The sequence below is a fragment of the Misgurnus anguillicaudatus genome, chromosome 21 (genome assembly GCF_027580225.2).
Source record: "Misgurnus anguillicaudatus chromosome 21, ASM2758022v2, whole genome shotgun sequence".
Classification (NCBI taxonomy): Eukaryota; Metazoa; Chordata; class Actinopteri; order Cypriniformes; family Cobitidae; genus Misgurnus; species Misgurnus anguillicaudatus.
This window is the reverse complement of record NC_073357.2, coordinates 31,509,966-31,536,630: the sequence shown is the minus strand read 5'-3', so window position 1 is coordinate 31,536,630 and position 26,665 is coordinate 31,509,966. Positions and strand designations below refer to the sequence as shown.

Below are 26,665 nucleotides of genomic sequence, written 5' to 3'. Positions count from 1 at the left end.
CACAACTATGCAAAAAGCATTTTGTTATGAATCAACAGGAAGATATCAGCATTTAAAGCGAACAGTTTAGCATGTGTGCTTAAAAAGTCTAGAATTTTTATATTATCCTACACTACATAGGGAATAATATGGATTTTTTTGTCCAGAAAACATCTTGCATAAAATAGTTTCAAGCACTTTCAATGACCTGTATCTATGTATTTATATTTTCAAAAACTTTCCAGGGCCTTAATTCCCCCCCCCCCCGCCCCCGAGATTCCCAAACTTTTAAGGACCCGTGGGAACCCTAACTGTTTACAGATCATTTAGGCTAGACTTACAGGATTACTCCTGATTTTACACAAAAGGCCATCTACTGGAGATATAAAACAGAACAGCAAACACTGATTGACAGATGCAGTCATTGATTTTATTTTGTACAGTGGATCACATAATTGAAGACAGTAGATAAAACAGGTTGACTCAAAAATGTGCAGCAGATGTAAAAATGAGATATATGACAGTATACAGATAACAAACCATATGACCGAAGTAAAGCTCTCTCAAAACACAGTGAACAATAAAAAACTAGGTATCTGATCAACACAGTAAAAATAAAAAAATTTGCCAATGAAACTGGTCTAACTAAACTGACCTTGAACATGTTCAACATCTCAGGCAGGTGGCCTTTAGAGATTTTACTAATCTGCAATGAAGTTAAGTAAGTGCACAGAGGCTTAATGCTTTAATGAAGTGGTTATCTCCTAACCATGGTTCAACTGATGAACACACAAATAAAGAAATATTACCTTGTTGTTATTATAGCAATAAAAATATTCCCATTTTAATAATCAATGGAAAATTATCCATTGATAATTGGAGGGGTTTTAACATGTATGAGGGTATTTTGTTCTGGGTGCAGAAGATACATTTAAAAAAAGTTTCTGTTTTCTGCGCTTTATCACGCCATTTACACAGTTACTACATGAAGATATTAGACTGAACTTTCTTCATTCGGTCTCTGAAACGCTCAGTTGATTTCAAATGGTTAACAGCATTTTGAACAGTCTGTATAACTCAGACAACATTTTACAGGACGATGACTTGCTTATGCATGTATATATACAAGAAATGAACCTGAAACCAATTTGGAATGAGTATTAATTCAGATCAAATCTATCTAGCAGTAAAGGACCAGAAGTGAAAGAATTCCAGGAAGTCCCAACCTCAGTATAGAGGTCTATGAATGACTGCTTCATTAGCCACTCCATCACATTTAACTTTTCATCCTAAAAGTGCCAGAATTTCTATTTAAAGGCATAAGTGAGCCATACAGACCAAACAAAAATTCTCCCGACATGTTTCAACATATTTCAATTCTGATGTACAGTGATGAGTACATAGAAACTAGAAGTCAAATGTCAGAGTTTAGCGAAAACGAGCGTTCTATAAAAATAAGACTTTTTAGTTCCGAAGCTCAATTGTTTCTTCATGCCGAAACTGCAATGACATTACTAAATTTTACATAAATGGCATCTCTAATTATACATCTTGTGTATGTCATGTAAATAAACAGCGAAATGTCCCTCGGACATCTCGTAAGAAACCGTCAAGGTAAAAAACCTAGAAGAATTGGACCCGATTGACATCAGACCTTCTGTACTCAGAGTCTGCCCTGAAACATAAAGGAAACCATCATCTGCATTGCATCACAGTCCGTTCGCCTCAGCCAAAATGCACCAGACTCATGACTGTTGTAAAAGAGTGCTGCAGTCCATCAACTTCAGTCTCACTCAACGTGTAGTTGTCTTTGACGATACGGTCGCAGCCGATCTCTCCGTTTCCAAAGAATCCTAAGAGTGGAATGTTGGAAAAGACCTTGCGGAAAGCGTCAGCCTCCACATTACACTGGTTTTTATAGCTGTTGCGGCCACGGCCCACACAGGCGAACATTAAGCCAATGGTGTTTCTCTCTGGGATATTGGCAGCCTTCAGGCGCTGGATAGTTGCTTCGGCTGCTTTGGGGCTGCTTACATACTGCTCCACCAGTACTGAGGCACCCTGAATCTTAGAGCCACTGAAGGTCAGTCCCACTGCTCCGTAAGAACCTGGAGAACAGCTGCAAAAAGAATACAGAAGGAAAGTAAGTGAACTTGACCAATTCAAATATATTTCCATTGGTTTTTGAAACAATAAAGCAAAATGCAAAGATATTCAATAAAAAAGCAACAACTTTATGTAATTGTCACTATGGCAAAGTTACATTATAAAATATGCAGAAAGTAAAACTAATATAGACTACCTGGAGGGCTGAGTGTGAAATTATGCCGTGTAATATCACTAGATTTGTGTCCCAACTATAAGCCCAGAGTATAGCCTTTTTTACGAGTACACAAATGTACACGCACTGGTTGAACGTCTTGCAAAGGCATTTATTTGACTTGTACATGTACACAGACATTTGACGCATGTGCATTGTAACAAAATGCAATGCATCTGCTGGGCTACATACTATATTGTACAGAGAGTTTTACAAATCCAGCTGTGCGTGTACAGTAGAGCTGCACAACTCTGTATAAAATGAGAATCACGATTCTTTTGCTTAAAATAAAGATTAAGATTCTGAAAAACTTTTTTATTTTAAAGATTTAAAAACCCTGAACATTAGGTTAACATTAGTTTTTAAAAGTGCAACGAATTCTGCTTCTGAAAGTTTCAGATAAGTGTAGATAATATTTAAGTTCAGCAAATGTTAATTTAAAAGTGATTGTGCGTTTATTTTATTTAAAGAAAAATTAAAAATATATATTTTAAGTAGCCTAAATAAAAAAACGAATACGTTTGGTGCGAATTGTTGCCACTACCTGGATTGAAATATTACACTTGCTAAGTGTGTCCCATCAGGTGAATAATTCTACATGCAGGAAAACGTCATGTAAGTGGTCAAGTGTAAAAACTGCAAGTGTGGTTATTTGGACGCAGCCAATGTTTCCGTCTGTGCTAAAAACCCTTTCAGAAGACATAAGATACGGAATAAGAGCCTCTTTTTGGTACTAAAACAACATCAGGGTTCTTGTCAGACGTACCTGTGGATTGCTCTGCGCCTCTGCCTTACTCACTCTTTAGTTTCTGTTTCTTTCTGTCTAACTTCTCGGCGAAAGTATCCGCTGTACCGGCGCGCAAACACGAACACGAGCACATCTGGCTTGCGCAATACCCGATCTGATGTCAAGACTGCTGTTGGTGATTGCGTGTTGTCACGAGAACTCCTGAGACTGCGTCTTTCCTCCATGAAAATAAAATACCTGAATTGTAGAAATGTTGGATTAAGATCGCTCGGAGGGTCGGATCAAGATCACGATCTTTTAACGATTAATCGTGCAGCTCTAGTGTACAGTACATGCACACACGGATGATAGTTCAGCCTATAGGTCCTAACCTTCTGAGTCTATGAGGTGAACAATTTTTCTGACATTATCAGTGATTGGAAAGAAACAGTGCAACATGTCCATGTTAGGCATAGGCCAGTATAAGATTCTGGCAGTATGATAAGCTTAAGCAAAAATACCACGGTTTTACCACAATGTTGCAGTATTGCCATTGCAACAGTAAAATATGGTAAAATTATGTAAAAATAAAGCCTTTAAATAAAAATATGCTTTAAAAATATATAATATTTTCGTAATGTAAACATTAGGGATGCTCACATTGACCGTTTAACCGTTAACCGAAGGTAAGAATTTATGACCGATTAACATTATCAGTTAAAATAAAAAAATATTTGTTAATACATGGTGCGTGTCGTCATGAGCTGACAGACATTTCGCCACTTTTCTATCTTTAATTTGTGAATGTCCTGTAAATGACACAAATTATTGCTGCCCTGACGGTCTGATAAAGTAATCATTTGTATGAGAAATCATTTGTATGCGTGTTTTTGGAAGCTGAACGGAGACGCGTGCGTGTCCGCGCAAGATGACGCGGTCCGTCTCGCTCACATCCGGACAGACGTTCGCTGGTGGCCTCTGACCCTGCCATAAACATCTCTCTTTTTGCACAAACGGAGAAAGACGACGCAAAAGCAAAACTTTCTGAAAAGCATCCTGCTTTAGAAATGACCACTGTGGTAAATGAAACGGAGACAATCTGGCCTTTTTGGATATTAATCCTCTGGACTGATCACGTGCTTTTTAATAAGGTAATGTTGCGTGAATATCTGATAATGTATGAATCTGGTTCTGTTGTTGATCTGTCGCTGCTGTTTGCACGTTCAAATTAAATCTTTTGTTTTTACTAGTTCACATACAACCGTCAACTGTATTTTTACTCAATGACAATTTCATATTAAAATGGTTAATGTTCGGTTTAGAAGCTACGGTTGTCGGTCGGGAAAATTAACTGATATGAGCATCCCTAGTAAACATCAAATCAATTACATGACTTAATGAATTTTGTATAAACACAGCTCATACCTTGGAAACGATATCACAGAAAATTTTAGTGGTTTTGAAACCAGAATACCTTGAAACCGGTATACCGGCCCATGCCTAGTTCACGTGCTTCAGCAAGAGAACATTCACACTTATGATCTTATGACACAGCCTCATCACAGAGCCGTGTTTATGTACACTTGAGGAACTGCAAAATGTCACTAAAACAGGTAAAGGGGAACTATATATCAAAAACCCGAAATTCATGAGGAAAAAACAGGAATCAAGTTGTCTGATCCATGTTTAGCATGAGGAATCCTTTAAAGTCCAATTTATAGAAACGCGTAAGGTCTACGCCGTAGGTTATCTGTAGCCTCTGCACTTCTTGACATGCACCACACCAAATTTTTAACAGTGCATCAGTTCTACGCAGACCACAAGCCCTGTGTTTGGTCCACTAAAACCCCTCTCGTCAGATAAAAAAAACTGCATAATAAGTATTTCCGTTTGCGACGGTGAGAACAAAGATGGGCAAAGTTGAGGAGTGATTTAGCTGAAACTGCAACAAAAGTCGCTGTTAATTTACTGCCATCACTGCTGGTATTCTCAAATTATACACAACAAGCTGCTGTTTCTTCTTCGTTTGTGGGATAAATTGACCAAGCTGCTTCTTCATTGACGTTCGCTCTGCTACTGTGGTAACACGCATGGATACTGCCTAACAGCGGTCTGCATGTGTGTTTGCACAGAAGTATATATGAAAACTGACATGTGTCCTACACAATAATTAGCCCTTTATGGTCACTATAATATGCAATGTGTATATATGTTTTTAAGTATGCCAAATATCAAACATTTTTGACTGCACTGCCAATACCAATCAAAGTGAAAAGTTATTTTACATACCAGGTTGCATCACTGGAAAACACTTTTTCCACTTGTCCTCCCACAATAAGTACATTACTTTGGGAAAGGGGTTCCAGTAGCGTGTTGAGAAAGCGCCCACCTCCAGGTTTATAGGTTTCATAGTCAAACATCAGCACCACTTTTAGATCGGGGTTATTTGTCAGCCCTAAGAATCAAATACAGGACATAGTAACATGACTTACTTACAACAATAAGTCAATGCTGAAAAAAGTATCAGTAAAAGAAAAATCTTAGTTTTTAACTTCAATATAAGACAAGAATGCTAGCAACTTCACCATTTTTATTAGTTGTTCAAATGTACAATTCTCTGACTACATTAAAAAAAATTAAAACTTTAAATAGTTGTGTTGCTGCACTATCTAAAGTGACCTGTATGCGTATGAAACGTCACTCACCTGCTTCCTGCATTGCCATTTCACTAAGGCACTTTTTGCAGAAGTGAAAAGGGCGAATGCTAACACCATCTATTGCAGGGAAAAGCAGACTGAAACCAGCTTCCCCTTCCTCATGCTCCTGCGGTGGGCTGCTAGGTGAACCACTAGGGGTCACTACAGTATGAAATGACATTTAACAGTAATCATAGATCATGTATGCCAAATATCAAACATTTTTGTATGTACTACCAATACCATCTAAGGTATAAGTAAAAGAGCCTTACCCACAATTCCTGGTGCAAGGAGGCCTACTATGTCACAACTGCTAGGCAACAAGCGTTTTAGCTTTTCACCAGGATCTGACACCATTTCACTCCCACACTTCCTGGCTGCAGCAAAACATAAAGCACCCAGGTAAAACTTTTCATCGTGATTGGGAGTTGCTGTTTTTTAGCAAAGGAAAGAAACTAAGTATCTTACCCTTTTTGTGTCTGTAACCAACACTCCTATTGAAGTTTTCCCCATCTACCATTAAGAGAGCTGTCTGGGGCAGTAGATAGATATTCTGCAGGAACAAAATCAGAAAAAAAATGTGCACTCTATCTATCTATCCATTAAGGCACACTATGGTATTAAAAGGAAACTTTCAGCCAAAAGTGGCAAATGCCAAGCCATCAGACCTCTAAGTCTTCTGCCATTGTTCTAAGTAAAACATGCTCCTCATATATGGATGAGCCGGAGGCTGAGAGCCAGGTCAGTTTCTGCTGTGTCCTCAAGACTCGCCGTGCACAGTTCCTCCATAGTCTGCAAACACTACAGAGATAAACACTTCTATAAGTGTTACTCTTACATTTCATAAAACAGGGTATTATTTGCTATTCCAGTAAACTTGGGGCAATAAACAACAGTTTCATTTGTGATTACTCTGACTAGATAAACAACCTCAACAACTGTTAATCATCACTTACTTTCTAAGTTGTGACACTCACCATTTCACTGCATTAAACGATACCCGACTAACAGAAATAAACTGATTTTTTACTAGGGCTGCACAGTATATCGAAATATCGCTGACGTGCACACCGCAATAGTTTTCAAAGATGCAGAAAAATAAGCGCTTCTGTTTCTTATATAATAATTTACAGTTTTAAAATATATTGTAATAAGTTCAAATTGATTTTACAAACGTAAACATTATCGTATTTATATCGTTTATCCCATAATTTTGCGAGCTATCACATATCAACGTTTTCCCTTTAATATCGTGCTGCCCTAATTTACAGTCAGAATGTGTTAACAGGTTAAACTCTGCGTCTAACGTAAACAAAAACAAGAGATCAAGCTGACAGCTTGAGAAGACTTTTCAAAACTAAATCCACTTAATAACACAACAGTTGTTAGTTAACATACGGTTTCGTTTTTTGTAACACAAAAAACTGTAACTGAATGTTTTGATTAGCCACATGCTAACAGACAAAACACTTGCATTCAGCGAGTGACTTTTACCTTGCTATTTTAAAGAGAGTTTTAGTCGGAACAAATGTTAAAATCCTCTCCACGACTTCGGCAACATTACTCAAAATATATCCTGCTTTACTCCCAGCCAGGATGTTTGGAGGAACTTCATCCCCTTCCATTTTCACAAGGTTTCACTTCTTACATTTGACCGTACGAACGAAACGCAGGTGGAACCGGAAGTAAGATAAAAGTCTGGCGTATTTATTTATTTATGTTTTCTATTCCCTTCTCTCTTAACGTTATTTGTGAAACTTTACATGGATCTTTTTTTTGTAATTTTATTCCTGTAAAGGTTCTATCTGTTTACTGTTCATGTTTTGTCTTTTAAATGTTTGATGCATTAATAAAATAAATAAGTCTGACGGTCGACATTAACCAGAACTGTCAATAAATAATATTTACACATGAGAAAAGATTTAATATTTTAATATTATAAACATTTATAATATGATTAAAATAACACCATTATTAAAAAAACACAGACATTTTTATTAAATCGATTTTATTTTCCTAAATATTAAATTAATAATAATTTAGTTGCAAAAAATGTAAACATTTTTATTTGTGTACCTGAGGGTTATGCATTACATTCACATGTTACAAACTGGAGATTTTAAATGTGATAAATGTGGACTGTTCTTTGGACATTATTAATAGAAGACAACACATCCTTGGTACATCCTTGGTAATATACATAATCGAAAATGTCTGAGTTATAAAGCTGAGGCAACTTACTACTTTTTTATATGAATTCAATCCTGTGTACATACATCAAAAGAAAAACTGAAAGTAAAGGTTATATATACTAGCATAGAACTGTTTGCCATGACTTCAGAAAATCAAGCCAATGATATGAATAGAAGAGAAGGATAAATGGTTATTAAAGTTTATTTGTATTACAAAGTTATTAGTATATTATATGGCTACATATAATACACTTTTAGTATTTTTTTTCTTTGGATCTACTATTTAGAATACACTAGACTTCATCTCAGTGATAGAACCTGAAAAATTGTTTATGAAATTTACATGATTAAAAATGGACATGAATGCAAAAAGGGAGAAGAAACATGAGGTGTTGAGAGAAGCGTCTAAAGATTTTATTTAAGCTTCTCGAAAATAAATTAAGAACATATGAAATTAAAAGAGTTAAGACATAATAAAGAGAGGAAGGAGTGGAGGAAGGAGCTTACAGAGATGAGAGGAAGTTTATTTTACAGAAAGCAAAAATTTCTGTACAAATAATGAGACCATAGAGCTAAGCGCTCCATCCCCACTGAGAATGAGTGTGATGGAGAAAAGTGGCAACATAGAGAACAAAATAAATATTGAGGAACAGAAGATGATGCCGCTAAGATGGTGCCCGGAGCCAGAGATCAGTTGTACAAAATTTAACTGTGCAGAAAGGGAAAAGGAAAAAGAAGTTAAAAGAAATATAAAATAACAAAAAGTCAATTCAAATGCCAGAAAGTGTGTATTTGTGTGTTTATGGATGTTCTTATGGTAGTTTTTTTACTTAGTAAATCGATTAAAAGCCTTGTGTGCTGCAGGCTATTCACTATATATTACATTCAGTCTACATATAATATACTTTGTGTTAAAAAGAAAATTCTTTTACTAAACTTCATATTATTCAAACCTTTGGAACTGCCTTGGTGTAACACAAGCAGAGAAATTTGAATGCTGTCAGTCACTAACATTCTGCCTTAAATCTTCTTTTTGTGTTCAATCGAAGACATCAAGTGAATGATGACAGAATGCGGACTGCTCTAGAACAGGTTTGTGTGTCAGTTAAAAGCTTATATGTGCAGTCTCTTGCAGGTTGTGATAGTTAAATTGAGGTCATGTCGTTGAGAGCGTGGTCCAACTCCTCGCTGATGGCTTTGTACTTGAGTTTCTGGGCATACAACTCATCTATATCTGCCAATTAATGGGGGGAGTGATGGTGGGTGGTTGTGTGGAAAGAAATGGAAAAACAAGCAGTGCAATGATGGATCAAACAGTGACAAACGGCCAGAGAGAGAGAGAGAGGAGAAAATGAAGCGCAGTAACAGTGCCATCATTAAACAGATTATAGCATTATTTAGCTAATTCACTTACATACCCCTAGAATTGCCTAAATGGATTTAGCAAATGACCTGATACTCTTGACACATAACCACGGTACCATCTCTTCATATTGACAAAGTCATATGATTTAACCTGAGTCTAATTCCAGAATGAAAAAATAGTGAGCTGCAAATTGACATACCCTCAAGATCATCAATGGTCTTCTCAAGTTTAGCGACTGATCTTTCAGCAAACTCAGCACGAGTCTCGGCCTACAACACAGAGTTTTTCTTTATAGCTTATCAGACACAAAAAATATCATGATATGAAATATGGTGAATAGGGGAACTCACCTCCTTCAGCTTGTCTGTCAGGACCTTAATCTCCTCCTCATACTTGTCTTCCTTCTGGGAGTACTGTTAATTGAAAACATAAGCGCCATTAGACGACTGTCTGTTAACATCAACACACTGATCTATGAAAATACACAAAGGATCACTCATACTAACACACACGTGTCTTTCACTATACAAGTGACGAAATCTATTAGAGGTTTAAACCTTTTATTGGACCACTGTTATAATACCAGCTAAAGATATTTTCAATCTCCCACCCAAACATAAACCTTAAACACCCCATTGACATCATTCCATTTAAAGTAATACATTCATGTCATTAAATTGTTTATAAGTGATGGCCGTTTGCTTACAAGTCTGATATGTTTTATTTTTTAATAAATATAATAAAAGTATAGCTGAACCGGTACACAACTAACCCTTTGCACATGAGCACATAAACACATTGTGTTATTTTGTTTACCTTCTCAGCCTGTGCCTCTAGAGACTTCATGTTGTTGGTCACAGTTTTCAGCTCCTCCTCCAGCTCAGAGCATTTACTGAAGTGGGACAGATTGAAATTTAAAACAAACATTGACAGGTAGAGAATTGGTTGAAAAAATAAACAGCACTCTCAGATTTGGTCGACACGTTTCTTAGGAGTACACCATGCATTTATAAGTAGCTAACTACCCTGCCAATATGTAGTTTACAATTATATAATAGCACACGAAGAGTTAATGTAAGTTCTCTTACCCTCACTAAGCTCAGCACGCTCCTCTGTACGTTCCAACTCACCCTCAACAATCACCAGCTTACGGGCCACCTGTGTACCATCACAAATAAAATCAATGTACATGTTTGTCAGAAAGTACTGGAAATTGGTCATTTCCAAAGTATAATTTATGTACTGTTTATAAAAAAGAGAATAAAAGAAAGCTGACCTCCTCATACTTGCGGTCAGCCTCCTCAGCAATGTGCTTGGCCTCTTTCAATTGGATCTCCTGAATCTCCATCTTCTCTTCATCTTTCAAAGCTCTGTTCTCAATAACCTTCATTCCTCTGGGAGAGAGATGAACAGATTTAATGTGTTATTATCACTACTAAAGTTACAGTCTCACATGTATTTCATACGACTCTACAGTGAAGAATACCTATGATGGTTTCATACACACCTCTCACTCTCATCAGCAGCCTTCTCGGCCTCCTCCAGCTTCTGCAGAGCAGTGGCCAGACGCTCCTGTGCGCGGTCCAACTCCTCCTCAACCAGCTGGATGCGTCTGTTCAGGGAAGCCACATCAGCCTCAGCCTGCGCATACAGAAAAAGCAGTGAGTTCATCAACACTCACAAAAGGCTACATACTAAGTATATAGATCCACAGCGATATAATGTGATGCATAGTGCGTCAGAGAGAAATCTTTAAAACCAAAAATCAAATGCATATACATTTTGTCATGAATTCCTGGGATCGAACCCATGACATTTGTGTTGCTAGCGCAATGCTCTGATAAATTGAACTATAGGAACACCAACTGGGCACAATATGTGTTGTGTTGAATAATACAATACAAAATGAAAGGGTAACTTCTAGGAATTTACTTAATTTTGAAGTAATGTGTTGTTGAAAGACGAGGCAAGGGGGGACCAACCTGTCAAAAATCATAATCGCCCTCTTTATTTATTCAGACCGCACCTGTTCACATATTTATAGCAAACTTTCTAACACAACAAAATCACTGCTGTTTACAAACAAAGTTGATCTATCCTGGTTGTTGGTAAGATCCGATATGAGTCTGTCTGCGAATGCACTTAAATGATTATGTAAGCTCACAGATCGTTTGGCTGAACGCTGCAGTGTCAATGTTTTGCTTTCCGCATCATCACATACATTACATTATTGTTTTTGTTTTGTTTTGGAAGGATTACTTTTGGCCACCTCATTGTTTTATTAATTACTAGAAAGATTTGAATGCATTTACTGTGTCATCCCTTACGAAAATTAAGTTGATAGTTTTACTACAGTTAAAACCAAAAAACCATGGTTACTGTTTTGACAATCATGGTTTTTCAAAACCATAGTTAAACCATGGTTAGTGTAGAAAACCATGGTTTTGCTGATAGTAATCAATACACTAAAACAACGTGGTTACTACACTTTTAACACGTAAGGGATTGTCACTAGTGTGATAAAAATTATAAAGAACATTAGAAACTATGTAAAAATATATAAATACAATGTTGAAATCCTTTATTAAACTACAATGCTCTGCAATACCGATATTTGTTCTTTCTTATTATTATTAGTAAATAACTCTGTTCACTGGTTTCACTTTGTAGCCATAACAGATTTAGTACTCGTTTACAAAACGAATACGGCGCAACATGCGCAATCTGTATGATTGTGTGAGCTTCCAGCGCCATCTAGTGGTATACATTCATAAAACTTAAAGCGACCAATTTCTCCGCAAGAGCAGAATTAAGATTTAGTGAATCTGGCCCTGGCATGTAATTTTATTATGTTTACATTTATTTTTAACTGATAAACAACCATAAGTGGAAATACAAAAGTGACCCTCTATATGACTTACATGACATATAAATATTAATTTATAGGCGCATTTTATTATCTTGACTTAGTATTAACTGTTAGGTATCTATTCATATTTTTTTTTCTTTTAAATTGTTGTACTTTTACTCAAACTAGATTAAAGAAGGGTCGCTTGGTGAAACTCTACACGGACCCTCATTAAAACGCTTGTAGGTGGGCACAAACAAACCTCTAGACGCCAACCTTGCCTTATAAAGCGCACTGCTAAATTTGACTCGCCGTTTACATACACTGTTTTACGACTGTGCATATGGCATGCTATTTATTCATCTGCCTCGGTATTTGTTAACCAGGTGGTGTTGCTACAAGTAAGAACAGTCTTTAATCATTTATGACTATGTTTCTAATTAGGAAGGTATACTGGAAAACAATATCAGAACTATCAGGTGGTAATTATGAAACCACTGGTATATAAGACCAGAAGGCCTAACTAAGACTGACTGGCAGGAGTGGGCACAGGATGCGTGAGATCAGGATAAACCCTGTATGTCAGTGAATGCTCTTTCATCAGCAGCTTTCTTCTCAGCCAGCTCCAGTTTTTCCTGAGCATCCTTCACAGCCTCCAAGTATTTGTCCAACTCATCCTCTGTTGCCTTCAACTTCTTCTGCAGGGCGACCAGGTCATCCTCGAGCTGCAGGGAGAGCACGTATCAATACAAACGGAGACAGACAAAAACAGCTGCGCAAGAGCTCACGTGCGTTTGTTTTTAAATGCAATACACTCAGCGTTATTCGTTCAAAAGTAACATTTCATTGAACAATCAGTCACGTGGGCCTAACATATCAATCTTTATGCTACAATATCAGTTAAACATTTCGGACGAAAAAAATCAACAGATACTTATTTTGATCAAATTCTCAAGGCAGTAAATAAATATATAATCCACATGATTGTCAAGGCAGCGTTGTCTCATCTATACAGTAAACCAACATGTTGTGAATGGGATTATCCCCAAGCAGAAGGCCTGTTTCATGTCCCGAGCTGCTTGCTTCTGTCCTCTGCTCCCTTCTTATCAGCCTCAGCCTGCTCTGCTCTGTCCAAGGCATTTTCCTTGTCGAGCTTGAGCATCTGCATCTTCTTCTTAATGGCATCCATGGCTGCGTTAGTGAGTACGGGTGCTGGCACCAAACACTGGACTGAGAGCGGCGATGAGCGTCTGTGCTGTACTGAACGCTGAGCTGGAGTGCGAGCTCCTCACACTGTACCCTGTCAAATATGTGCCTTCACAGGTGCCTAACAAGTTCCGCAAGACACCCAACACTTTTTTGGGTACGGCCCATAGCGCATCCCCCGCGTCGCTCCTGTTTTAAAAGATCAAGACGGCGATTCGCTACCCTCAGACATTTGACCGTTCATATGGCTATATATGGGATCTGAAGGCCAAGACGTCTTGCGAGGGGCCACGTTCCTATTTCTAACTCACTATTAAAAACGGAGGAAGAAAAGTAAAACTGTTCAGAAAGCAGTTTACTTCGTGTCCAGTTCTAAAACCAAATTTCAGGATATAGTATTTATTTTTAATTTATTAAAAATGCATTTGTTTTAATATTTACACAGGGTGGTCGTATATATTCACATGTTTCTACAAAAAATATAGCGCCTTTAGTGACAGAATTGCTTTATTTTTTACATCACGTGGGGGACACATAAGATGTCTTTAATGGGTCAGTGATAAAGTAGATAAGCTTGTCAACGAGTCCCACGGGTGTTGTTCATAATCTGAAGAGCATAAGATATGGTGGCTGTTGGACAACAATCTCTCAGCACGCTTGTGGGGTTGATGCACGGCGTTCATTCATTGGCAAACACTATGTTGTTTTAATCAGCAGGACCCCCCCCCCAACCCCAAAGCTCCTGGCATCGCAACGATGTGTCGCCGCAAAGCTACTACAGCTGTCAGCCATGCCGCGAAACAAACTATCAGACTTGGCGTGTAGCGTAACGCCACATTATTCTGTCGTCGCTACGCTATTAATTGAATATTTTTACGTCATTACATCCCATGTGGATAAGAAACATATTGTACACATTATCATCTGGGTCCATTTGGGAGAGAAAATAGCGACTTTATTTGTGCATGTAAAGACTGCTGCTGTCCTAACACCCATAATCTGATAATCTCATAAAATGATGTAGTAGCTAAGTGTTTGTAGTTTAGTTTACTCTTTTTGTAGTGTTGAAGTGTTTATCCTCTCATTCTCACCACTTCCACGAACATTTCTGAAGGAGGTTATTTTTAAACCTCCTGAAAGAAAGCACCTGCCACAGTCTCTTCTTGGCTGTTACAAAAGTGGCTTTACAACATACACAAGCACTTTTCCATTAAGCTCCTTTTAACTTTCAAATGCAATACAAAAGCAACTTTTGCACTTACTTTTAAAGGGATAGACCCACTCATGCCTCACCCTTATGTTGTTCTAAATCAGTATGAAGTTTTTATTATGTTAAATAGGCCTATATTATATTATGTTAAATATTATATATATTTATTAAAGTATTTTGATTATGGTGTTACCCCACCGGTACCCATTGACTTCCATATTAGGAAAAATACTATGGAAGTCAAGAAGGACCATCAACAGTGTGCTAACAACTATTTATCAAAATATCTTCAAATGTAGTGCAAATTTTTCTTTTCAGCACCACTCAATCTGTACACGGCCTTCAGATAGTTTTTCTGTTTCCTTATGTTTTTTTTTACTTCAGTCTTTCTACTAATTGCCAGAGACGCGCGAGCAGGCGCATGAGGTCATCTCAAGAAGTAAAGCTTTCAACAATGCATTTTAGGCCTGGTAACTCAACCTGTTAAATGCCTTTGATTAACTTCCACATTTTCTGGATGCTGCAGAGCATTAACTGGATTTAACTGAATTGCTGACAGTTTACACTAACAAAACAATATTTTGGCAATCTGAGCGGGGGTGTAGTTGTCGTTTAAGGAAAAAGAAGGGCAACAAACTATGAAAAAAATCTCATGATGGCTTTTTGTATAGTTTAAAAGATGACTTGCAATATGATTTGAGCTGGATGCAAATGAACAATATGAAAAGAGTTGTATATAACAACAAACAATCGCTTGCTGAAAAATGTAAGTATAAAATTGTTGTAAATATTGACATTTCGATGTTAAAATACAGTAAATTTACAGTACAGAAATTTGGGTGCTGCAAAGGGAAGCTATTCACTGTAAAAACAATGCAGCAGTTTTGTCTAATCAACAATTTTTATGTTCCTTTAACTTAAAAAATTAAGTTAAACAATTTTAACTTGTTTTTATTAGTTATGTTAACTTGTCACAGGTCAAACTTAAAATAGTAAGTTGAATTGATTACCAAGTTGTTTTAACTTCATGCTGCATTTGTTTTTTACAGTTTTAATCTAAACAACTGTAAGGTTATGAGATGTGTAAGCACACATGTTCACAATGTGTTCAGTTCTCACTATGCACTACATTTTTGTCAAATCAACACATATTTTTATGTTACTTTAACATAAAAAATAAGTTTAACAATTTCAACTTGAATTTATAAGTTATCAACTTTTTAAGCCAAATTTTAAAATAGTAGGTTGAATTGACTTGCAAAACTAAGTTGTTTTAACTCTGTGCTGCCTTTTTTTACAGTGTGTATTTCATCTGAGGAAATTGCACATTCTGTCATCAATAAGCATATTCATTCATCATTAAACCTCTTATGAAACTGAAACGTTCAGTGTAAAAAAAACGTCAAATGTCATTTAAACTTATTTTTTATCTTGACTAGAGATGAGTTGCTACAACTTATAAAATTAAGTTGACTCATCTGTAGTTATAACAATGAATCTCTAGTCAAGATAAATAATAGTAAGTTGAAATGACTTGTAAATCTTGAGTTGATTCAACAAAAAATTTATTTTTTACAGTGTAGTAAAACACATTGGCTTTTTGTTTCTGAAGGAAAGTCCAAACCTCTAATTTTCTCTTTCCACCCTGTTTACAGATCTGCCTAATTCCCATTGCCTAGCAATTGAGATCAAACTAAATAATACTTTAACTTTACCTGATATTTGCCATTACCTTATATTTGATTGAGTCAAACAGTTCTTCGTGTTAAGCCAATTGTAAATCTAATTGTAACAACTGTAAATGTGTCTCTTCCCTCAGGGGACTAAAATTAACACCCCCTGACTCCCTCCCAATATAGCACTATAGGTGCTGACTAAAGACATACCACCCCAGTCCCACCCCCATACCAGAAACCATATAACTTAAAGGTGCAGTCAGGCTGAGCTCAGAGCAGATCAATGTGTTTTGAGTTGATTTAGGATCAGCAAATTCAGTTTTAGAACAACAGCAAAGCCCAGGACAGGAAAGTTACAAGACAAGTACACGATTTGAAAGAAGTGTTTGAATCAGTTTAAACACACCTACATCCCTGGGTGTGTGTATTAATAATACAATAATAAATTAACTAGCTAATATGAACTAATAAAGAGCAGTATACTGTAGATTTCACTATTTATTAATCTGATCATGTTAGTTCCTTATGTATTAGCACAATTACCTAATAGTTACACCTTTTTTATTAAAAATGTATTACCGGTATGCCGATAAATGCTAAAAGTATTGTTCGTTAAATAATGTTAACAAACGTATTACCGCACACTATCTGCTTGCTGAAAAATGTAATAAATGTTGCAACGTTTCAATCTATTGATCTTCCCAATAGATCGAAACGTTGCAATATTTATTACATTTTTCAGCAAGCAGATAGTGTGCGGGAATTTCTTTTCATGTATGTTATGAGACTTTCTGTCTTCTTATCCCACCCACCTATCTATTCATTTCAGGTGTGCAACGCTTATTTCTTTGAACAAACGTATTACCAAAATAGTCCTGGATTCTCAAATAGGTATCCTGGGACCCACCAACATATTTTTAAAGGAACAGTATGATTGTGGCCAAAACTGGTACTGCAATCACAAAACTTGTGGCTAAAACTGGTACTGCAATCTCACAACTGGTGGCCGATACACAACATGACAACATAAACATCAGTTGAGGTCTGCAACTCCACTTTTTAAATGACAATATCCTGGCCAGACCACTGTTGTCAGTGATATAAGTATTTGAAATGAAATTGATTTCTTAATGTCTAGTGACATATCAGGGCCATTTTATGATTAATTGATATACATTTCTTACATACTGTTCCTTTAAATGAAAATATAAATACATTTTACATGTTTTATAATCAAGTCATTTTTTCTTTGTCATTTTATTAATGAATTGTAAGTGTAAATTAAATATAAAAATTATTTATGGTAGCCTACAAACGTTTTTTGTGTCATTCACCACAACAGCAAAGTGACTTTGCATGACCCGCTTTACAACATGGACAAGTGGGTCCGAACGCCTGCGGTAAAGTAGAAGTAGGCTGTATCATATAAATGCACTAATTTTTAAAACCCTTTATTTTTTCTTATAGATGCGTTACATACACATCACATCAGATCTTGTATTTACCGTAATGCTATTACAGGCAATTCGAAAACACCTTCATGTACTCTTCTGAATGTCATTTACGCAATGCATCAGATTGCAGACAGACTTTGATCATTCAGAGCTATATGGCCTGGTTTTAGGGAGCATGCACAAGAAATGCTGTACAAAAATGTGCCGTCTTAACATACATAGCAATACACTCGTATTACATTATACATTTACAGCATCATTTAGCAGACTGACACAGGCCTTTATATATCTTTAGGGGCACTGCTGAACATATAGGAGAAACAAGAGGTTTTCATAAGAATACTTTTAAGTAGACAACAACTTGTTACAATCAGTCCACAACCAAACCTTTTACAGAGCGTGAAGGTAGTCATGGATAAGCAGCATGTTTAAGCATCTTCTACATGCAATGCATGTGTAACCAAGGTCTAATTTGTCCTCTATAGACAGAGAAACTAAGGCACTAAAACTAAATGCATGTGAAACCAGTAGGATTAATATACATGACAGCAGTGATGTTGGCAAGGCAATAAAGTACTGAATGGATACAGAATTTCCATAAGGTAAGAGTAGGATTTCCAAGAGTTGCAATGCAGGAAAACATGGAATAGAGAAAAGGTGAAATCACATTACAGGATAAGAATTTACAGGATCTCACACAAATATCAAGTGTTTAACAGAAATAAGCATGGCAGATAAATAAAGCACCATTGAGAGGTGAAGGATATGATGAAAAATGAGAGATGGAGAGCGGTTTCACACTAAGCAGCTAGAAACGGCACAACTCTTAAAAGACTGCGGTAGTCTACGTTAGTCTAAGTTAACGTTACAGCATGACAATATATTTAGCCCCGTTTATCAGACAACAGAGAAGAGCCATTCTGGTATATTTATTAACCACATACACTCAGTATTTGGGTTTATTCTTGGAGAAAGGTAAAGCTGAAACTTCAGTCCATCTAAAGATGAATTATATTCTCCATATATTCTCACATTGTAAGGGGAAAATTTCTTTTTAAAGGCAATGGGCAGCAAGAAACCAATCAATGGTGAAAATGCAATTGCACAATTACACACATTACATTGTCTACATATAAATATCTTTTATTTGTATACTTTGTGAACTTTAGAGCAATGAAAGCAAAGCATAAAAAATGTATTTTACCCTTACAAATTTACAAAGGTTAAACATTCAGCTGAGTTTAAAAGGCTGTTGATAGCGGAGGCTTCTCTTCATCTTGACAAGAAGTAAACCGAACACTGAAGACTACCCCATATTTTAAACCTAAAAAATGTTAATGCTTTATTTTAATGACCGAGATCATCTCATCTTCATTGCATTTGCTCAACACTCCAAACATGCCATTCCTGCTGTGTTGCAGGCACCTCCAAAAATAACAATTTCTGAAAACTTCATGCACACGTCTTATGCCAGAAATATTTCTGTGGTGGAGGAGGCATCCAAGGTTCGAATGTCTTCAGTTTAAATACTTAAAAATTTACGATCCAGCTCAGTAGGTGTTGTACGGACTGTAAAAGCGATTTTCTTCTGTGCTCTGCTGGCAAACATCATTGTGGAAAACTTCCCGTTATCAGGTGAAATTGGACATTTATGTTTATTTATGGTCATCTTCTCGGAGTTCACTTGGGAGGAACTTGTACTGCTGTTGTCTGATCTGTGCCAGCTTCTTTCGGGCCTCCTCTAGCTCTCTTTCCTTTCTCAACATCTCTTCCTGAGCAGCAATAATCTGGACCAAGAGACAGTGGAGAAAAACAACTTTAAGAACTGTATACCCATTGTGAAATAGCATAACATTAAATTATTATTTACACTTTTATCCAAAGCGACTTGCAGCGCATACATTTTATCAGTATGTGTTACCTAGATTCCATAAATACCATTTAGCTACAGAATCTGTATGACAAAGATTTTAATTGTTTCAGTCTGTAAATCTTACCTGAGCAATTCCCCCAACAAACCTGGTCTTGACCACTACATTATCATCATCAGATTTGTTGAAAGCTGCTTTCTGGGCTGCTCGAACCAGATGGTCAGATGCACGTTTCACAGCATTTCCTGCAGCCTGCACATAACACGTTACAAGTTGTTAAAAAAAGCTGCATGTAAAATGCTTGATCAATGGTGACAGTAAAACTTCATTCACACATCACTTTGGTCCCAGAAAATTTCAGTAAAATTGTCAAAGAGGCTTGTATTTGAATGCAAACGCGTTCCGTAAATGTTCTGGGATCGCTCCCGTAAAGCAGATCCACTGTAAAAAATTCAGTAGAAATTACAGTGTTACTTGCACCTGGTTGCCGGCAACTTACCGTAGATTTAAATTCATGTTATTTACTGGCAAGAGTTTGTTCAAAGTTAAATAAATTTTAAATATTAACAAGTCTTTATCTTTATAGAATAAAACTATACAATAACAGCCTCGTGCAAAGCATTCTGGGAACCAGAAATCATCATCAACCTTTTTCTGTCTTTTGCTTCAGATTTTGTTTCCCAGAATGCTTTGCTTGATGCTGTTATTTTACAAGTTTTTAAGTCTTGTTCTTGCCATTCAGAAAAGCACACCTGTCTGTAATTTTTAAGTAAGCTAAAAACCTGCTTCATTAGGCTGGGAGCTAAACTCCAGCAGCCCTCTGGGAGCAGCATTTGACATCTCTAATATATTTAAACGTGTACCTGCAGCCTCCTCATCGCCTCTGAATCCTGATCGGCTTTGACCTTGCAAGCCACCAGCAGCTGTGCAGTGGATGCAGCCACCTGTTTGGCAGAGGAGATGAGCTTCTCTTCACTGGCATGGCCCTGGACCGATGCATTCGCCGCCTCACAGAGGTTACTGGTGGCTGCAGCAACCATCCGAGCCTGTACCAAAACATTTTTTTTACATTTTGACAATAAAAAACAGCAGTCACATAACAATGAGACAAATTAAGCCTTTGAGAACTTACAGCTGAAATCAGTCCTTGAGACCACTGACCATCATCTACAGCATTGGCAGGGATAGCTCCCACCTTTAGAAAAGAGATATATGTGTGAAGATTAGGAAGATGCATTCATGTACAGACTGCAGTTCTTGATAAACCATTCACTGGCCAATCAGGTGTATATACTGTATATTGTATTGTGGCTAAGTTTGCATGAATGTCTCACCTTGCCCTGGGCTACGAGTTCCCTCTGAGCAGCTGAAGCTGATTTGACCAAGGCGCTGGTCGCTGCAGCTATAGATTTGGCTGCCTCGAGAATCTGCGCTTCAAAGTCCAAACTCTCATCAGCTTGCTGTGAGAAGAGATCATGACAAGTTCAGTTTAGGTTTTTATATAATTCAAGTTTGCTCTGAGATATTGTGTAACTGCATACACTGAGCTGAGGCTGTTGTGAAATTCTAACACTATGAAAATAGATAGCATAGTCGAAGCATGTATGATAGCATGTTACCTTTGGTTTGGCTCTTGGTTTGAGCTGCTCAAGTTTCTTGGCTGCCGCTTCGATCGAGGCAGCCGCTCCCAATAGTTCTGTTTCTGCAATCACTGTGGGATCCTCAGGGTCGACCCACTCAGTGCCTAAAAAACACAATATACAATGAAGTGTTGTATGGCAAAGCCTGTATATGTATGTGTTTAAATGTATATATGGCATGCTCCGTAAAATGAGTGAGGCAGAACTTCAGTAATCATGCATGCTATGAATTGTATAACATAGAGATGAAATAATTCAGCCACTACGGTGTACAGAGAGATATTGCAAAGCTTCGGTACCACCAAGCAAACAGGTCACAAATAGGAACAGGAATTATGAGAAGTTTGCCTATTTTTGTTTCAATTCTGCTTACATTTAGCTAAACCTTAATCCAGAGGTAGGCAACGTCGGTCCTGGATTGCCGATGTCCCGCAGAGTTAAGCTCCAGCTCTAATAAAGCACACCTAATGTAGCTAATACAGGTCTAAGGCCCTGTCCGAAATGGCGCACTTCATGTGGACTTTTTGTCTTTGGCCTTAAATTGTGCATGCTCGCTTAGTCTACTAGTCCGTAGAGTGTCTCATCTGTCATTATTACGTTCCGAAGTGTGCTCATCAGCGGCCCCTTTGCACCCTTGATGCGGTCTTTGGCGAAGTACGCACTGCTGCAAGCTTCACGCACTATACCAACACAGAAGTCCTTGCGAAAGAGCAATCAGACGAATCAGCCCTGCTGAAAAAACAGCATAGACCAGCATCATTCCTATGCTGGTCCATGCTAGTTTGGTGCTGGTTTAGCTGGTGGTCACCAGCATACCTGCACCAAAACACAACTGGTATGAAAAGCATGGGAAGCTGGTATTGGTATGCTGATGACCAGCAGCTAAACCAGCACCAAACCACTATGGGAATTATGCTGGTCTATGCTGGTGGGCACCAGAAAACCAGCACCAAATCACAACATATGCTGGGCTTGTTGGAATATGCTGTTTTTTTCAGGCAGGAAAACAACAGATGGGAGGAGTTCACACAGATGGTCAACTTCTCTTCCTATTTAAGGCGTGACGCTCAAGTCTGTCCCAAAATACAACACCGTTGTGCACCAGTAGACTCGCGACAAGGATACCTAAGGTCTGCACTACATGATGTCATCAAAGTGTGGACTAAAGAGTCACCTGAAAACTGCAGGTAGTCAAAGTTTTATCAGGGTTGGAGCTAAAATCGGTAGAACATCAGCACTCCAGTACCGACGTTGCCTACCCTGTCCTTATGATTCCTTAGCAATACTTTAAGTACTTAAAATTTCCAGTGTGTAGGACTGTGAACTGCAACCAATGGCTGAATCCACAGCTCACCCCTCCCTTTCGAAACGCATATTGAAGCTACGGTAGCCGCCATAGGACAAACATGTCATCGTCTGAGAAAATGTGTCAAAACGTGCTTTACAGAACAGTTTGTCCATTTAGGGCAATTGTAGAAACATGACTGCGGCTTCTGCTGTGTATGTAGATAAAAACGGCTTATTCGAAGATAATGAAAACAATAAAGCTCATTTTTACCGTTCTTTATGCACCACTGATAATATAGTTATGTACACTCACCTAAAGGATTATTAGGAACACCATACTAATACTGTGTTTGACCTCCTTTCTGCTTCAGAACTGCCTTAATTCTACGTGGCATTGATTCAACAAGGTGCTGAAAGCATTCTTTAGAAATGTTGGCCCATATTGATAGGATAGCATCTTGCAGTTGACAGAGATTTGTAGGATGCACATCCAGGGCAAGGAGCTCCCGTTCCACCACATCCCAAAGATGCTCTATTGGGTTGAGATCTGGTGACTGTGGGGGCCATTTTAGTACAGTGAACTCATTATCATGATCAAGAAACCAATTTGAAATGATTCGAGCTTTGTGACATGGTGCATTATCCTTCAGGAAGTAGCCATCAGAGGATGGGTACATGGTGGTCATAAAGGGAAGGACATGGTCAAAACAATGCTCAGGTAGGACGTGGATGCCCAATTGGCACTAAGGGGCCTAAAGTGTGCCAAGAAAACATCCCCCACACCATTACACCACCACCACCAGCCTGCACCGTGGTAACAAGGCATGATGGATCCATGTTCTCATTCTGTTTACGCCAAATTCTGACTCTACCATCTGAATGTCTCAACAGAAATCGAGACTCATTAGACTCATTAGACAAAGCAACATGTCTTCAACTGTCCAATTTTGGTGAGCTTGTGCAAATTGTAGCCTCTTTTTCTTATTTGTAGTGGAAATGAGTGTTACAGTCATGAATCTGTCGACCCATTCTAGCATCAACAAGGCATTTTCGCCAACAGGACTGCCGCATACTGGATGTTTCTTCCCTTTTCACACCATTCTATGTAAACACTAAAAATGGTTGTGCATGAAAATCCCAGTAATTGAGCAGATTGTGAAATACGTAGACCTGGTCTGGCACCAACAACCATGTCACGCTCAAAATTGCTTAAATCACCTTTCTTTTCAATTCTGACATTCAGTTTGAAGTTCAGGAGGTCTTGACCAGGACCACACCCCTAAATGCATTGAAGCAACTCCCACGTGGTTGGTTGATTAGATAATTGCATTAATGAGAAATTGAACAGGTGTTCCTAATAATCCTTTAGGTGAGTGTATGTTATAGTGCATTTCTGTCAAAAGATCCTTCTAAAAGTTACACCTTTAATGCACCTTTACGTTTTTGTTTTTGAAATAGGAACTGCCACAGTATTTTGCTAAATAAGAAATCGTTGCAGATTTCAACAGAACAGATACAACAACTTACACTAAAAAGAACCAGCTCATAAGAGTCATGCAAGAATCGGACTACATCGGGTGCAGTGAAGGTTTCATACTTCGGTGCGGAAGAACACATGTACAAAAACCGTTAACGGAAGCAAAAGTCATGAAAATTATTTGGTACAGAGGGGAAATATGGTTAAAAAAAGAAAATGTTCCAAATGAAGACTGAAAAGAAGAGTACTGGCATTTACTGTACTCACCCTCATCTTGAGCAAAACAGGAGAGACAGGAAGCTTTATTCAGCACAGTAAATCTCCAGACTACACTTAATAATAATAATAATGTGTGTGTTTATAAAGGTGAGTGTTTGCAGATGGCATCTCCTACCTTTCATGGCCTCTGCTGTTTGAATCAGTTCAGTGACAGCCGCAGCGACTCTTTTGGAGAAAACGACCAACTTCTGCTTCTGCTCGCCTGTTGGCTTCTGTAAGACCTTCAAATAAATAAAAGTACAAACTGTGAATGAACCTGCAGCACTCTGTGCAAATGCATAACGGTTTACCGAAGTGTAAATTGATTTTGAGATTATACCTGAAGCACATGTTCCAGAAGTTCAATGTAACCGTTGGTACATTCAGTCCCATATAGCAGAGCTTTGCTCCTCACCTCCTCACTCACTTCATCATGATATGCCGCTTGCTGAGGGCAAATATCAACTGTAACTATTACTGTAACTTTTAATAACGACACATAACATGTTCCCTTGTACCCCACATACACTGTCAAAAATAAAGGTACGAAGCTGTCACTGGGGCAGTACCCTTTAAAAAAGGTCCTAATATGTACCATTTAGGTACAAATATGTACCTTTAAAGGTACATTTTGGCAGTTCAAAGTACTAATATGCACTCTTTGGGTACAAAGGTGTACCTTTTCGAAAGGGTACTGTCCCAGTGACAACTTTTGTACCTTTATTTCTGAGAGTGTATAAACAGAATTATATTTGTGACCCTGGACCACAAAACCGTAACGGCGCATTCACACGGGGCGGAAGGGTTTACGCTTGATGGAAGGCTCCGACGGATCCACAATTCAGTTCGCCAACGCTTGACGTCACCCAATAAAAGTGAATGGGAAGCGTCAACGCTTACGCCCCGTGTGAATGCGCCGTAAGGGTAAATTGAGATTTATACATCAACCAACGCTAAATAAATAAGCTTGCCATTGATGCATGGCTTGTTAGGATATGACAATATTTGGATGAGATACAATTATTTGCAGGTCTGGAATCCGAGAGTGCAAGAAATCTAAATATTGAGAAAATCGCATTTAAAGTTCAAAGTCCAAATAAAGTCTACAGCATTTTACTTATGAAAAGGTTTGTTTTAGAGCTCTCTACTGGCTTATTACTGTAATAACATTGTGGACTGAATGAAGAAATTGAGTTTCTGGACAACATTTTGCTTGTGATTTTGCTGCATTTTGATATACAGTATTTACGGTAGGAAATGTACAAAATATCTTCATGGAACATGATCTTTAGAAAATACACTTTTTGGCATAAAAGAAAAATCTATCAATTTGACCCATGCAATAAATTTTTGTTAAAAAAATGTGCAATTTACGACGGTTTTGTCATCCGTGGTCAAATTTACTCATTTAGCAGACACTTTGGTCCAATTGAAATTAAGAAATTACAAACTAGCTATGTGGATAAGGCAGTAAACCTTACATACACACCTTGCATGTGTTCAGCATATCTGCTATGACTTTGCGACTGAGGTTAGCGGTGGAGATGATATCCTCCTGTCTGGCCGAGTTTCCGGCAGCGACGGCTTTGGCGGTTGCCGTGGTGATGCCCTTGGTCATCCGTATGAACTCTTCTGGAGTGGTTGATTTCTCTGGGGCTTCCTTGGACTGGAACAACTGAGAAATGACAACGCAGTTAGCAAGACATTTAGTCATGTAACAGTACTTGTTTTATCTAGTGCTTATTAAAAATTGTCCCATATAAAGTCGGATATAAATAACGGATAGTTGCACAACAAAAAGGATGAAAAGAAAAAACTGTATACTGTAAAATAATACAATGTGGTCTTACTGTGAGTTCCTGTTTGATACACTCAATAGTGGCCTCCAGAGCTCTGGTTCCCCTCGATGCCTCATCCTCCACCGCCTTCACCGTTTTAAGTAAAGACGTCACATTAGTTACCATAACCTGGACACACAGACGGAGAGAGATCAATAACATTTGATAACACTTTTACAGAATCACACAATATTGATTGTTTTTGACAAATTGTGATTTGTAAAAACAAAACTACAAAAGTGTCTGTATACTACAACCCTACATACATTATTATAAATAAAGTTATTATAAAGTTAAGGTTACTTTTTATTACAATGTAAATTAATGACTTAACTCATGCAGGGCTGTGCCATTAATAGAGCGTGTAGTTCACTTTGAACTGTAGTGTAGGGGACTAAGTGTGCAATGGGATGTAAATAATGAAGAACAACAGAGATTAATTTCCTTATTAATTCATCTGATTAATGGCACACAGCTGCTCACCAGAACACTTTTACTCATATCTGAGTTAGGAGACAATTCCAGCCCACCCTCCAGCAATCTGGGGGACAACTGTGTTCAGAAACACATATTTTGGCTAAACTTTCTAGATGGAGAATTTCTTGCCAAGCTTTGTGCCA

The 26,665-nt window shown here is 37.8% G+C and overlaps 3 protein-coding genes across 7 annotated transcripts in view; all 3 read right to left on the bottom strand.

The window, feature by feature from the left end:
* Window positions 1–387: 387 nt before the first annotated feature.
* fbxo22 (F-box protein 22) lies at window positions 388–7,400 on the bottom strand. 2 transcript variants are annotated; one of them, XM_055202562.2, is made up of 7 exons: window positions 7,217–7,400; window positions 6,391–6,523; window positions 6,191–6,275; window positions 5,995–6,099; window positions 5,732–5,884; window positions 5,316–5,481; window positions 388–2,098 (listed from the first exon to the last, which is right to left on the bottom strand). In XM_055202562.2, the coding sequence occupies exons 1-7, from the start codon at window positions 7,345–7,347 to the stop codon at window positions 1,705–1,707; spliced, it is 1,167 nt and encodes a 388-aa protein (XP_055058537.2). In that variant the 5' UTR covers window positions 7,348–7,400; the 3' UTR covers window positions 388–1,704. The 2 variants fall into 2 exon arrangements, with proteins under 2 accessions (XP_055058537.2, XP_055058545.2); XM_055202570.2 differs by lacking the exon at window positions 388–2,098 and adding an exon at window positions 3,063–3,284.
* Window positions 7,401–8,417: 1,017 nt separating this feature from the next.
* On the bottom strand, window positions 8,418–13,485 carry tpma (alpha-tropomyosin). Its single transcript, XM_073858928.1, has 10 exons — window positions 13,208–13,485; window positions 12,728–12,857; window positions 10,788–10,921; window positions 10,557–10,674; window positions 10,369–10,438; window positions 10,097–10,173; window positions 9,631–9,693; window positions 9,480–9,549; window positions 9,064–9,142; window positions 8,418–8,623 (listed from the first exon to the last, which is right to left on the bottom strand). The coding sequence occupies exons 1-10, from the start codon at window positions 13,315–13,317 to the stop codon at window positions 8,620–8,622; spliced, it is 855 nt and encodes a 284-aa protein (XP_073715029.1). The 5' UTR covers window positions 13,318–13,485; the 3' UTR covers window positions 8,418–8,619.
* A 4,517-nt stretch (window positions 13,486–18,002) lies between these two features.
* The window catches only part of tln2a (talin 2a), a 56,419-nt gene continuing 47,756 nt past the window's right edge, over window positions 18,003–26,665 (bottom strand). For 3 of the 4 annotated variants that reach the window (XM_055202546.2, XM_055202526.2, XM_055202537.2), the window contains 11 exons: window positions 26,529–26,597; window positions 26,058–26,174; window positions 25,697–25,882; window positions 24,548–24,655; window positions 24,344–24,449; window positions 21,165–21,289; window positions 20,880–21,005; window positions 20,678–20,740; window positions 20,409–20,591; window positions 19,672–19,797; window positions 18,003–19,461 (listed from right to left, as the gene is read on the bottom strand). In XM_055202546.2, the coding sequence (XP_055058521.2) occupies window positions 19,330–19,461; window positions 19,672–19,797; window positions 20,409–20,591; window positions 20,678–20,740; window positions 20,880–21,005; window positions 21,165–21,289; window positions 24,344–24,449; window positions 24,548–24,655; window positions 25,697–25,882; window positions 26,058–26,174; window positions 26,529–26,597 (1,341 nt within the window). In that variant the 3' untranslated portion in view covers window positions 18,003–19,329. The remainder of the gene's footprint in view (window positions 19,462–19,671; window positions 19,798–20,408; window positions 20,592–20,677; window positions 20,741–20,879; window positions 21,006–21,164; window positions 21,290–24,343; window positions 24,450–24,547; window positions 24,656–25,696; window positions 25,883–26,057; window positions 26,175–26,528; window positions 26,598–26,665) is intronic. The other variant, XM_055202555.2, reaches the window with a different exon arrangement.